The following is a 14,992-nucleotide window of genomic DNA, read 5'->3' as shown; positions in this document are numbered from 1 at the left end:
GTGAGGGGATTGTTGTCGGTCCTCACAGTAAAGCGAGCCCCGTAAAGGTGATCGTGAAACTTGCCGACAACAGCCCACTTCAAGGCCAGGAATTCTAGCTGGTGAACTGGGTAGTTCTTCTCGGGCTGGCTCAACTTACGACTGGCGAATGCAACAGGGCGCAGGACATTAGTGTTCTTGGTTAAGGACTGCCCCTAGTCCGTCCAGACTGGCTTCGACGTTGAGGACATACGGCTTGGTGGTGTCAGCAAATGCCAGGACAGGCGCATGTGTGAAGCAATTAACTATTTTATTGAATGCCTCTGAGCACTCAAGGGTCCATCGTTCTCCAAACGGCACAGATGGACGAAAGAAGGTTATTTCAATATCTTTTGAAGCCTTTCTTTTCTTTTGAGTTGGCGGGTACCCCTTAGTTAGGTCTGTGGGAGGACAGACAATTGCTGAGTAGTTGGCAATGAACTTCATATAATAGCCACAGAAACCAAGGAAGGACTGGAGTGACTTGAGGTTGGAGAGAGCATTCCACTGACCTAGACGATATGACCGACATACTTGACTTGAGGCTGGCTAAACTGACATTTATCAATGGAGAGTTTCAAACCTTGCTCTGCAAGACGGTCGAGGACTTTCATAAGGCGCTCTACATGCTCTTCTAAAGTGCGGCCAAAGACAATGAGATCGTCCAGATACACGAGACACTGAAGCAGGTTCATATCTCCCACAGCCTTCTCCATTAATCTCTGGAACGTGGCAGGGGCTCCTGTGATGCCTTGGGGCATGCGCTCGAACTGGTAGAACCCCAGAGGACAGATGAATGTCGTCTTCTCTTTATCTTCTTCTGCCATGGCAAGTTGGTAATAACCACTGCGAAGATCAAGCACAGAGAACCAGCAACTTACTGTGAGACTGGTTATACATTGTCGATTCTGCGGACCGTGTATTGGTCTGGTATGGTTCTGGTGTTTAGGGTGCGATAGTCAATGCACATTCTTATCTTGCCGTTCTTCTTTCTCGCCACGACAATTGGCGAGGCGTAGGGAGAGCGAGATTCTTTAATTATACCAGCTGCCAACAGTTCTTGCAGATGACGACGGACATCGTCTATATCTGCTTGGGCCAACCGTCTTACTCTCTCTCTGTAGGGTCTTTCATCTTTTAGTCTGATGCGATGCTCCACCCCTTGTGCTAGCCCCACGTCCCACTCTGATAGTGAGAATACTTGTGGACGCTCTGCCAGTTTCTGCGACAGTCTTGTTTTCCAGTGTTCTGGAATAGGGGAATCACCAAAACTGAAAAGTGTTTGATCAAGTCTTGAACTGGGCACTTGACTTGGCTGAACTTGTGTGACGATGTCTGCTTTGTGGACCTGAGCGAGAACAGTACCTTTGGGAATCGACTAGGCCTTGACTGACTCAATTTTTAGGAACAGTAAAAATCTGTTCTTGTCCAGTTCGGTAGAGAGGAGAAAACAAGGGGGTATCAGAACTCCAGTAGGGAGTGCGCCTGTAGAAGGAGTCTCAATCATAAGGATGCTGTCTTCCAGTTGCTCTGAATTTGACACTTTACAGATAGCTGAGAGTTCACCACCTGGCATATTAGTCAGCGGACCAGGGCCTGCCCATCTCACTTTAGCCACGACGTCATTGTTGTTCAGCACTGACTTGGCGGGTGGACTAGACTGAGTGAAAACACACATGGATTGGGATTTGTTATTCTTGGAGTGGCTTTTTGGCTGAGGCTTGTGATCAAAAGCCGGGGCATTTGTGTCAATAATGATGAGTAGCTGCTGTGGGCCATTAGGTTCTGGGCAGACAAGGGCCAAAACGGTCTTGGGCTCACTCTGGGTGTCGTCGTCAGGAAACTGTATTTGAGCAGTGATGAAACCTTTGTAGGGATAGCTGTTCTGGCCAAGGCCCCAGAGGTTGAGACTGGAGATTGGGTGCAATGGCAGGTGAGACAGATGCTTGGAGTACCACTCTTCAAATATGATGGAGACGGTAGAACCACTGTCCATTAAAGCTTCACAGATCTTGCCTTCAATGATTATGCGGCCAACTGTGGGTGCCCCGATTAAGCCAGTAGGAATATGGCTGGACTCAGAAGGACCAACTTGACTTGCAGTGACTTGGCCGCCTGGTCTTTTAGAGTGGGAGGTGCCTGCAGTGGCCTCTTTTTGGCTGTTCTGAAGCTTGTGCATGGACTGGATGAGCTTCCTGATGACTTCGGAGGGATTTTCAGAGCTGGCACAGTTAGTGGCGATGTGCCCGTCTTTACCACAGCGATAACAGAACACCTCTGAGCTGTCTTTAGGCATCTTGGCAGGCTCCTTGATACTGTTTGGCTTTTGGGAAAAGTTTCGTTTAGGTCTCTCTTGAGCCGGAGGGACTTTGGATGGCTGATCCCTCCAACTGAGCTGGTGTTGCAGGCTGAGAACTTGCTCTTGGAGGGCCTGCACCTCAGGATCTGAGTGAGCCGCGGAGGTGGCGAGAGCTCTTGTCTGCGGAGATGCGCCTCTGACTGTTAACTGCTGTACTTGACTTTGCAGAGTTTGAATCTGGTGCTTAAGATTGTCTATTTCAGATGGCTTCATCTTTATGTCTGCAGCAGCTAGATGACGCACACTTGAACTTAGGGTAGGCTAAACCGAATCAATAGCCACAGTAACAACTACCGCGGGACTATGGCAGGAACACGGTACCCGCTGAACAGTTCACGTAACTTCAACGGCGGTCAGTCGTTAACCGCTCCTAATATAGGCTAGCCTAACACCAATATAGAAGCTAGGTGTAGCTAGCTTATACAATAGGCATCAAACCTACGTTTATCTAGCTTATGCTGGTTCTTCCTGTTGACGCGCCACGAGAGCTAACCATCCAGCTTCTCTCGTGAGCGGTCATGTCCCAAGAGACAGAAAAGAACAAAAAACATAACATATGTACAGTGCCAGTCAACCAGGGTGTAACTTCCGCCCTAACAAAAATCAACAGGAAACCGATTACAACAGTGCAATTTTGCTATTGCCCTTGATTGACACATTCATTGACCAAACACATAATACAATTTTACTGGTAGTAGTAAATAATAGATGTTTTAGAATACACAATAAGGGCGCTAATACGGATTGTAAAACCTGTAAGGAATGTGGATATGACTCACTAAAGGTGAACATATGTTTTACAGTAAATGTTAAGAGTTATTAATATTTGTGCACACATAAAATAACCCAGGGGGTTACTCCAGTATCGCATAATCGCTTTAGCCTATTTAGCCAGAAAGAAAGTGTGTGAATTTGGGCCACAAGTGATGGTGGTTTAGTGCTTTTGGAGCATATTGCAAATGGGAGATTAAGGCGAGCGGGAGTTCAGGGAATCTGCCGATTTATTGGCCCACAATGATGACTGGTTGATAAATCGTTATAATTATCCGAAAAGCCATTCTTTTGGGTGTCTGTACTGAGTGACCTGAGCCCTGTGTTGGAATGCCCATCAAAAATAAAGGAAAAGTCAAGCACATCGACCTGAAAAAGTACTCTGCAACTGGGACTTTTCAAGGTACAATAGAAATGAGTCGGCCACAATCTCCCTCGCACACCTCAGAGTGCGACTCCTCCCACCCTGGACACACTCTGTTTCAGCCACTCCCCTCCGGCAGAAGGCTGCGGTTCATCAGGACTAAAACCATTAGATCCGTTAGAACAGTTTATTTCCTTCCGCAACTAGCCTTATTAACAAGGCCCCAAACTGACACTTAACGTCATACACCCTGTCACTTTACCACATTCAGTATTATTTTTTATTCTACCGTATTTCTTTGATTAAACGCTACAGCATTCATTACACGACACAATGTTTATTACACCAGTCCGTAACTGTGACGGTAATTAAGTAACCTATATTTCTCAATTCTACTTATTATATTGGGGCGGTTCATATGCAGACCTCATTTGCCCAAAATGCTACTTGTTCTTGTATAATAGGCTACATGGTAACCAACTTTAGGAGGACTATGTTTGTGTGATGTGTAGCCTAACTCAAGATAATCATAAACAAGGCAGCATTACCATGTAACATTCAGTCATTTTATTTCAAAAAGTGCCAAACAGTGAATTAAAATCGTCTGCCAGTCCCTACAGTCGCTACAGGTCTTGTCTGTTGGCTCTGACAATGAAGCACAAAATAAGTTAGTGTTCTATCAACAAAATTGCACATGTGAAAGGGGATATACAAGTCATAAAAAAATCACATCTCAAATAATATACACCATCAAAAAATATTAAAGGATTCTAGTTTTTTGTCACATAGCCATGTGAAAAGGTTGGATATGGAAGCTGCAATCATGATTCATTCACCTGGCTTGTTTTGAATGGGCTGCCGGGGCGTGTTTGAGTGTCTCCGCTATGAGGAGCTCCACAGCCTGTTCTCCCCGTCCCGTCTTCCACTTTATCACAGCATCTGCAATAGAAGTCATTAACTTATTGTTAGCACCAATTTGAACGTTATATGCTGAGTGTAATCCATACTGCCGTGCAAAGGAAAACACTGTAACTTCAATTTTGTCGAAAATGATATTTTTTCATTTTCAGAACAGTTAAGATCTGCTTTATCATGTGGCCAAATATCTTAAATTAACTTGTCTGTTTTTCAGAGAAAATAGGTTTTTGTCTTCACCGTAACTTCGAAAAGCCTGCTTTGGCTTTAGAAAGCCAATGCAGAACGCCGTAACATCAGTTGCGGTTCTTTGCCTTTGTTTTGCGGCACTCAAAAACGTTCAAATTGAGTTACGGTTTCACTTTAACTAATAGACAACCTAGCAACAACAAACACATCTAGCATTAGCCTAGCCTACTCGCTGGCATTCAACACAAAACATCCCAAACATGAGTCGTTTATAAGTATCCTTTCCTGGCAGTTAATTCAAAAACACTCTCGCTTGTGACTGGTAACCACGTGTATGTTACCTTGGCTTATAATATACAGAGTTTATATCATGATAAGCAACTAAGTGAGCGAAGAAACGAAAGTTACTGTATTTTGCCTTGGCATGACCACTTACTACCGGCTAAACCCTCCATCTCCCACGATCTGTCAATCACCCTGGGATCTGCGACGATGACCCCTTCATCCTCTGCCAGGAACCTCGGGGTTTCCATGGATGACGAGCTCTCCCTCACGGCCCACACTGCTGCAGTCTCCTGGTCGTGAAGATTCACTCTCTACAACATCCGGAAGATCAGGAGATACCTGTCTGAGCACTCCACCTAGCTGCTGGTCCAAGCACTGGTCCTCTCCAAGTTGGACTACTCCAACTCGCTGCTTGCTGGTCTCTTACCATGTGCAACCCGCCCTCATCAGAGGATTCAGAACGCAGCGGCCCGCCTGGTCTACAATCTACCCAGACGCTCCCATGTTACCCCGCTCCTCATCTCCCTCTACTGGCTACCCATCACTGCCCGTATCAGATTCAAGACCCTGGTACTGACCTTCCGAGCAGTAAATGGGACTGCACCCGACTACATCAAGTCTCTTCTGCAGCCTTACACCCCCACCCGTCACCTGCGGTCTTCTTCAGACAACCGCCTGGTGGTCCCACTGCTCAAGACCGCCCGGTCTCAACACAAGCTCTTCTCCTGCCTAGCCCCCCAATGGTGGAACCAGCTCCCCACCTCCATTAGGGACACTGACCGTCTCCCCACCTTCAAGAAAAGGCTCAAGACGCACTTGTTCCGGGAGTACAACGGCACTTAGAAATGCTTGCTTGATTGGACCTGATGTTAGTTTCTTCCAGGATCACAATGACTCTTATTCGATGCTTCATGTTTTGGCTGCTTGCAGTGGTTGAGACTACCTCGTTGTTATGATCAGTGACCTATGCTCTTTTGTAAAGCTCTCTCTTGGAAGTCGCTTTGGATAAAAGCGTCTGCTAAATGCATAAATTAAAATTTACTCTAGACTATAGTATACTACCGTACCTTCAAAATAGGGGTCAAAAGTGCAGTTTAAGATCGACATAAAAAAAAAATCAAATTTACACAATGTGTAATCACTAAAACATTAAACTGATAGATTTCCAGTGTCCTACCTAAAATACATTTAGCAGGACAACTACTTTGAAAGTGCAAAAACTTTGAAGTCGTTTTTCTCTGTTCTACACTTCGGCGAGTGACGGTCTTTTGCTTTTGTAGGGCAGCATAGTTCACAGCATCTCAAAACACCTACCACTCTCTTTCGGAACTCCAGCACCTTAAGGCGCTCCTCAAGGTCTTGGAGTTCAGCCTGTGTTTGGGCCACCTGTAGGTCCATCATTGGCACCTCTTCAGTGTCTACCCTGTAGTCGCCTGAATAGGAGAGCCTCTCGCTTGTTTTCCTCCAATGTCTCCATCTTCCGGAGCATAACCTGTAATGTGTCTGTAATAAAAGACAAGTAAAACGAGTTTACAAGAGTTTGCATGATTGGTACACTGTGGTTCTTCTAGATTAGCTGTAACATAATAACAAATGTTACCTTGAATGGTCTCTGCCCAAAATTGGTACAGCTGAATGGGGTATAGAAAGCATTAGTATGAAAACATTTGTTGTTTTGACAAATATGTTTTCCCCCCACGATCAGAACAACTTATGTATGCCTTACAATGAGTTGGCAATGGTATTTTTTTGAGTGTCATATATTTGCGCTGCCGGCTGTTTTCCCGGGACCCCAATTGGTTCTCCTCCACCAGACCAGAGTTGACACCTAGGAGTATGGCATTTGGTGATGCAAAAGTTTCAAGTCATCCTTTTGCTTCAAAACATAGCCTTCAGGGTTGCCATGGCTCATACAATTACTGCAACTGTTATAAACAGTCATTCATCACTTTACCATAATTTGGAATGTAGTTCATGTACATAGTATGAACATATTGATATTGATATTAAAACAAATAAACTTAATCCAAAAACAGATGTTGTGTACAACTTGGAAGAATTAGTGACATGATACTCTTATAAATTTAAAGTGTACTTACCCCATTACTTACCCCCATTGCACCTCTGTGCTAGCTATAATACTTAAGGGTAATATAGATAGTAAAGCATTTTGTAACTTAGTCAATTAATTTAAGGTGATTTTGAATTAGAAGGCTCAAACGTATAAGGTCCTTGCTAAGGAACGACAAAGCAGTTTTTTATATCGCCATATTGCTGTGCATACCATGACCGACTGTGATCAAAATGTGATCAGCCACGCGCTAGCTCCACAGTCATTGAAAATTCAGGGCTGAATAATAGGGCTAATTTAACTATTTTGGAACAAGGTTTTCTAACCGTTCTGAACGTTTATTTTAACTTATTCTTTTGTGGATCATTTGTGCGACGCTAAACTTTTATATCATTTCTGCATTTTCACTATTTCAACATAACTTTCTGGAGGGTTTAACCTATTAGCCTACCGCTAGCTAGCAAAATCCCAAAGTAAACAATGTGATAGCAGATATACAGGCTAAATATCCTACATTTAACAGTCACGTATTTTATTTATCAAAGCTATGTTTCTGCATATGAGAAAATTGATGACCAATGACATGCTGGGGCTGAGCTGTACATGAATTACATGCATTGTCTACATTTATATGTGCTGGGTTGCATGCTGGGAACATTTAATATTGTGTGTGATTGAAATTCATGTAGACTATGGCTACATTACAAAAGTGTCAGAACTGAGAGCAGTCCAGTGTGATCTCTCCATCTCTGGATAAACCACTTAGAGGGCCAATCCCAATACTCCCCCTTACCCCTAGCCCTTAGTTTACCCCTAGCCATTGGCCCTCGAAACTGAGGGGTAAGGGCCCTAAGAAATGGGACGCCATTTGGTTACGGGTACGTCATCTAGCACGTATCGATATCTCCAAAGCAAGTAGTGTCATGCACTGATATAAAACTAAATTAACTGCTAATGGAGTTTGCTTAAAACTGTAGACATGCTAGTCAGAGAAATGCGGGACTGTTGTGCAAATCGGCACTGTAACATTATCGTACTAAACTAGCGATTTTTTGAAACGTTTCAATTAGGAAAATGGTTGCAAATATATATTTACAGGACTGTGTATACCACAAAACAAGATGGTGGTATCACATGTTATCATGTGTTAGACACAGGAACTCCCAAGATATCACAAGACAAACGATAAAGATAAAGGCAACCAAAACAACAGTTATTGGCCAACACACATTTTTGCTTCCTGCGGCCACTCTATGGTCCCATGACACAATTTTTTTTTTTTACATCCTGTGGCCCAAGTATGCAGATTCTCTAACTACATGTATTTTCATAAATCTGAAACTCCCATACACGTTTCTGCGCCCATTTTCATGCATACGCGCCTTTGTACATTTGACCCCAGGTTTTTCTTCTGATCTATTAGAGAAAAATACATATTCTGCATTAATAGCACATCTTGAATTTCTACATGGGTTGTTGTGAATCACTAGCCTGGTCCTAACCAGACTCTCGTACATTTCATTTGTACAGAGAGTCTGGGCTCGCTCCATTGACAAGCGTTGACTTCCTTGTAGGCGAGTACTCTGTTGAAATTTAAAACTATTGGATCTGCCTCGAACCACTCTGATCTGCCATAACCAATTGCTAGTGTTCGCCTTAGCCAATTCCTTCACCACTACTGTAACAGAGGTAGCTGTCGTAGCTGAAAAATCAACTGTTCCTAAACCCCGTGGGGAGGAGGGCCACAACATCATGGCCACCAATAAAACTCAGCAAAACTTGTTCTTGCTCCGGCTTAAGCTTATGGATATTCGGCAGCGTTGCCACAACGGACCGAATGGCTTCGCTCGCATCTTTCTCCGCTGCCATTACGGAACTACAACACAAACTAGCGCACAACATCAACGTGATCGTTCTCAGCCACTCCCTCTGTTCGCTGATTGGACAGGTAGAAAGTTAACCTGAGACATCTGACTTACGTACCTCAATCCTAGACGCAGTACAGAAGCAAAATCAAAATTGAGCGGAAGTACGTAGGAGGGCAGAGCCAGGCTAGTGAATCCCTTTAATAACAAAACAATTATTTTCCACCCCTGCAAATTTAAAGATGTATGTAAGATGGATCTAAAGATACTTTTCATAGTGGTACACTATGGAAGTAACACAGTGCTTTTGAAATAATACATTTTAAAAATCTCTGTGTTGCAGGGTTTAACCCTCGGTGGGACTGTACTTTCAACTTCACTCTGCACGTGCCTGAGCTCACTTTGGTACGCTTTCTGGTAGAAGACCATGACTACACTTCCAGAAATGACTTCCTGGGGCAATTTTGCCTGCCCTTTTCCAGCATGCGCACAGGTGTGTATGTACAATCTGTGGACATTGTAGTGGTCACATTTAATTTAATTCTTGTGTTATACAATACGCAAGTAACTTTCAATGTAAAATAGAATTTGAGCTGAAACAAACACAGATCTTGATTAATTAGAAGATAATTTAGAAGTGGACAAAGGTAATGATTTTGAAGATTGTTACAGTGCCTTTATAGAGGAACGGTAGTGTACCCCATTAGGTCCCACTTTCTGACCAACAAAAAGTTTAACAGCCTTTCCTCAAGTACGGCAAAGGTACGGGGAAAGTGTTTTGAGTCGTCAAATACAGTACCTTATAAACCATAACCTAAACAATTAGTTAAATGTGTGAAACATTTAATTACATTTAGCCTATACAGATAGTCTTCTTTTACTTGGCTAGCAAGGAAAAACCTAGTTAACGTATTTTGTTAATCAACCTTGTTGAGGAATGTTAAAGAGCTGTCCTTCCATGCACTCCCAGGTTACCGACATGTTCCCCTGAGGAAGGTTGATGGCTCCAGCCTGTCCCCCAGCTCTCTCTTCATTCACATCAAGGTCACGCCCTGCCACAGCAGCCCCACCAAGAGCCCTACCAAGAGCACCACTGCAGAGAAGTCACCATCTAAATTACCAACCAAAAAGAGTTAGTTGTACACCCTGATTGTGTCTGACTGTTGTGAAAAAATCAGAATTGTACTAATATGTGACACACTCTGGTGAAAAGGGGCCATTGTCAGCCAAGTTCATAGGTTATAACCTAAAAAAGATTTATATTTATAGCAAAAATATGTATAGACTATGCAAAATTATTGTTTCAACAATTTTATTGAATTCTATGAAGTTCACTACATAGCCATTTGTGTGTAGACAGGTAATCGCAATTTGTATTGCTATGACATTGGCGGCAACACGATTATGACATTGGCGGCATGACATTGGCGGCAACAATAATTGTAATGGTAAAAGGAAATAGCCTATGTTTTGGAAATTGCATACACATAACAAATAAATTAATCTCTGAAATATCAAGGGGTATAAATGAGTCGAGTAATAATCGAGTAACAATAAATGAGTGAATTAGTATTTTACAATATATTGTAAAGCTAAAGAAAATGTAGGCCTGTTATTAAGGTGGTGAAAGAACTGTGTAAGCATTGGAATTCTTGGAATGTTGATGGTATCTTGATTTGAGTAGACTATTCATAGTTTTCACTTGACTTCACGTTCCAAGGGGCACGCCCCACAACTTAACTGGAAGCTTAAGTAAACAAGAACAAATTGAGTATTTAGTGATCTTAAACATGTTTATTATGTTGAGTGAATTCTCCAACATTAAAACTTATGTAATATGCAAGAAAAGGAAACTGTAAAAAAACAAAACTGAATGACAACAGCACCCTTTACACCAGAGCAAGTCAAATATGGTTGCCTGATTCTTCATGATTTTTTTTCTCCTAAATTCGAGGAAAGTTATGTTCCAGGATTACTATACCTCATTAAAGTAGGGATAGTTTGATTCAAACTCATTATGTCACCTCATAATAGATCTTAGAGAGCATGATTGTGGCTCATTTTAGCACTTACCTATGTACTGTATCTATTGTTCTTTATGCAATAATTTGAAGTATTGATACTGTCCTTGTGTCAGACTGATTTGCTTGAAATCTTGAAACCAAACCATTCGCCTGAAAGTTTCCTGGGTGAATGGGCCTGTTGCCTGTGCACCTTATCTATCCCAGTATGGATTTCATGTTACCATGCATGTAAAAAGATGTCTGGTACCCCTTTTCCACCAATGCATTTTGGGTGCCGGTTTGGGAGCCGGTGCTTAATCGCGAACCAGTTCTTTTTTGACAGACTGAGAACCGGAAAAGTGGTTCATATATGGTTCGCAAATAGCGAACTGGGTTAGATTGGGAACCAAATAAGAACTGCTTGGGGCGGGGTTACCGTGACCAACAAGACGAACAGAATCCTTTGACCGCCATTGCAAGTTTTTACAATTCATATTTCAGCTAAGCCGTACTTGTGAATCAGCATCTGAATTCAAATGTAACGAGAAGTGGCCAGTGTGGTTGCTGAAAATGTTTTTATTTTATTGATGAAACTGCTAATTTGTAAATTTGCTCAGACTTTTCGATAACCTAGCTAGCATCGCAGTGCAGGGCAGACATTAGTTGCTGCGTTTTATCATAATGCTATCAAATGAGTGAAATGACAAACACAAATGTAATACATAAGCACTATACAGCAAAAGTTTATATAAAGTTGCGCTGATAATGAGTGTTGTCATACTGCTGCGAGTACCCTGGGGTTTCGTTACCTTTCTTTCTGGAACGTGGAACTCAGAGTATGCCTCTTTTCAGGGTTAAACAACTCAAAGTTTTCACTTAACCCGCTACCTGGAATACCCCCCAGGGTATTGCGCAATAGCCAAGAAAACCATGCGTTCTTCGAATTGATAAACAGCCTTTGTGTTTGGCGCTGCCACGCTAGTGTTGCTGGGAAAGATGAGATGTATACAGTGACGTATTGACGTGGCTCTGTGGTGGCTCTCTAACCCGTGGAAAAGCAAACCGGTTCTTAGAACGCTCCTTTCTTGAACCAGCTCCGAACTGGCTTTAGCACCATTTCTGAACTAGTTCACTTTGGTGGAAAGGGGGTATTGTTTGTCAATATGAAGAATGCTTTTTGCTCGTCATACAAACTTTGAAAATACATGTTATCTGATGATATTACAATAGGACGAAGGACAATTTTAATGATATTCCGTTGTACAAATTACAGGTCAATCAACAATGATCAAACATCAGGTTCTTGAAAGATTGCTTTCTGTCATTCACTGAGTGTAAACTGTCCATATTTATATACATTTTTGAGTCGTTAAGGTTACATATGCACTACATTGTATGTTTAGGTAATGGCAGTAATGGTTACCAATATAAACCAGGGTCCAAGCTTTTTTATTATATATAAACAGAATAATATAATTGCTTAATATACACTACAATACGTCCTATGCTGTGCTGAAGTTAGTAAAGTTATGTGAGCCCAGAGTTTTTTGTCTATTTTTAAGATTGAAAATTAAGTTTTTAATTTGATTAGAAGCTATGTTTTTTTACAGTAAAAATGTTGGTGTTAGCTTACTTTTGTCTAGATCATATGCAGTTTTTGTACTGTGGTAGAATTGTCAGTTTTTGTTGTTTAGTTTTATTTTGTCGGTAGACTAGTTTCATGTAACCTGACTTGCCAGATGGTTTGTTATGCAAATCCATTTAGAAAGTTGTCCTTGAAAATTATTATCACAGGCAAATCTCAACCATGGCCCATTCTGCCAGTAGTTCTTTATAGTTTTAGTTTTCAAAGCAAAGCACTTCACAGCCAAGACCCAGACTGAAAATCTCAATTGATCTTTTATCAATCATTTTCATGTTGTGAACCATATCTGAATGGAGACCTGTTGAAAAGGATGATGGTGGCTCATGGTGCATTTCAGCTATTTTATTGATTCAAGAAACATGTCTCTGCTTCTGCTGAATATGACATTGCACTTGTGCAGTTGGGTTATTTCTAATTGAGAGAAGCCCCTGAAACAATCTCCAGCAGTATGGCTGGTGGATTTGGATAGCTGGTGGATACTGCCCTAAATCCTAAATCTTTCTACCAATGAATTCTGTTAAAATGTGTTTGAGGGCATTCCATTATCTGTGCAATAACACTATTTTAGTCACATGGTGGAAAGCAAGAGACATGCAGTCAATCAGACCTCCTTGTGTGAGTATACATATGTAGAATAGATGCCACATTGTTTGATCATTATACTGTAATTTTAACCAAATGCTGTATTTTCTGTTTTCATCTGTTTGGGGTTTCTGTTTTCTTGCCCTAACCCATCCAAATAAAAAAATATGATAATCATTTAAATGGCCTTTTCAGTAATAAAACTATAGACTTTAGTACTGATATGTTAAGATTAGTTATAACTATATTTAAGAAAATGTGTTAGGGTTAGACCTTTTATGTTTAGTTTTTTTCCCAAACAAATCCACCGTCATCAGATTTTCTTTCTCCAAAGTATATATTGTGGGTTTAGAGTTATTTCTCAATACATTTGAAGACAAAAATCCTGTATCTACAGTATATAAGCCAGTACAGTTGTATCTGTTCCATGGGCTTCTATACCCTTCCTGACGTCTTCCAGTTAACTTTTAAGGCGTGTACTTCTGAACTTTTCAAGAATTTATGTCCTAATTCATTCATTTTTTTATAAACACACGCCAGCATTGCATGTCAAGTTAACCTGGCTGTGCTGTTAACAAGTTGTTACAGTTATGTTTGATCTATTTTACACATGAATTCCTTGTGCCTAGGAATAGCAACTAACCACAGTACAACAAAACATCTCAAACACGATGCAGCTACAACTCTGAATGAAATTACGATATTAGTACAATACCACAAGCACAGCAATATATCTTAAACAGATATATTTCTTCAAATGTTTTTTACCACTATGGATTAAAAGTGAGGATTTTTCACCTAAAAATACAAAACTAGAGAGGGTAAAATTTCTGGGAAAATTGTAGGGTGTGCTTGCTTGCGTCGGTTGCAGATGGGTCTGTTTATTAACTGTAATTTTTACAACTGATATTTCAGTATATTTTATATAAAAATGCTTACTTATTATTTATGAAGATTGCCTAGATTTAAAAGTATACATTTGTTGCTGCTCTTTTACAATTCAAAATATAGAAAGTGAAGTGAAAAATGAAATGGTTGTCTTCTCATTTCCCCTACAAGAGGGAATAGTGAGTGATAAGCTATACTAGCAGCTTTAGACAGTTTAAAAGTTGGATCAAACGAAGATATTGGGCAATCCAATGTAAAATGGTCCTAACCTCTACTACTTAAATGTCACCTTAAGTTTTTCCTTTCTAGTGATATTTTCAAGCATTTAGCCTACTCATATTGCATTCATTCAAGAACCCCCTTTGAAACAAGCTGAAGCTTAATTGCGAACCAGTTATTTCTCTTTCGACAGACTGAGAACCGGAAAAGTGGTTCGTAAGCAGGGCCGCCCATAGAAAATGCTGGGCCCCTGAAAATGTCCAGTGAATGGGCCCCCCTAATTTGTCTTTACTTATTAACGCATGCGAGTGTGTGCTCTCTCTCTCTTACATAAAACATATGTAAACTTAGAGAGACTTACTCAGCTATGGGAGGTACATTATAGCAAAACAAACACATCTTTATACATAAAACGTAAACAAAGTTTAATAAATATAACTGAGAGGCCTTAACAACTTGTGTTGCGCCGGGTTAATTGTACAAAATGCAATTAACTTGCCTTCATCTTTGCCTATTATACAGCCATGTATAAAGGATTCCTTGTCTTTCTGTATACAAAGTCTTTTATAATGTATTTGAATCAGTTTGTTTAGCCATTTCACACTCAATGGAGAGTATTGTGATTGAGCCTCTCCTGGCTCATTGTAGAGCACAAGTCATTTTTATTATTTTGAGTTTACTGAAAGACCTTTCTCCTCCTGCCAAGTTACAGGTAAAGTGCAGAATGTCCCCAGAGCAATGCAGAACATGGAAAAAAATATGTATTACTTTTATTTGGGGGTCGAATGCTCCTGCTAGCTCTCTCCTTTTTTTTCTGT

The 14,992-nt window shown here is 41.1% G+C and overlaps 1 protein-coding gene across 1 annotated transcript in view; it reads left to right on the top strand.

Moving 5' to 3' along the window:
• The window catches only part of LOC146260551 (1-phosphatidylinositol 4,5-bisphosphate phosphodiesterase delta-3-A-like), a 58,709-nt gene extending 45,477 nt beyond the window's left edge, over window positions 1–13,232 (top strand). The window contains exons 14-15 of the mRNA XM_084669373.1: window positions 9,181–9,330; window positions 9,808–13,232. Of these exons, the coding sequence (XP_084525499.1) occupies window positions 9,181–9,330; window positions 9,808–9,974 (317 nt within the window). The 3' untranslated portion in view covers window positions 9,975–13,232. The remainder of the gene's footprint in view (window positions 1–9,180; window positions 9,331–9,807) is intronic.
• Window positions 13,233–14,992: the final 1,760 nt, after the last annotated feature.

The sequence above is a fragment of the Hypomesus nipponensis genome, chromosome 13 (assembly GCF_054491055.1).
Source record: "Hypomesus nipponensis isolate SF chromosome 13, ASM5449105v1, whole genome shotgun sequence".
NCBI lineage: Eukaryota > Metazoa > Chordata > Actinopteri > Osmeriformes > Osmeridae > Hypomesus > Hypomesus nipponensis.
Note: the sequence above shows the minus strand (reverse complement) of the source record. Positions and strands in the feature narration are given on the sequence as shown.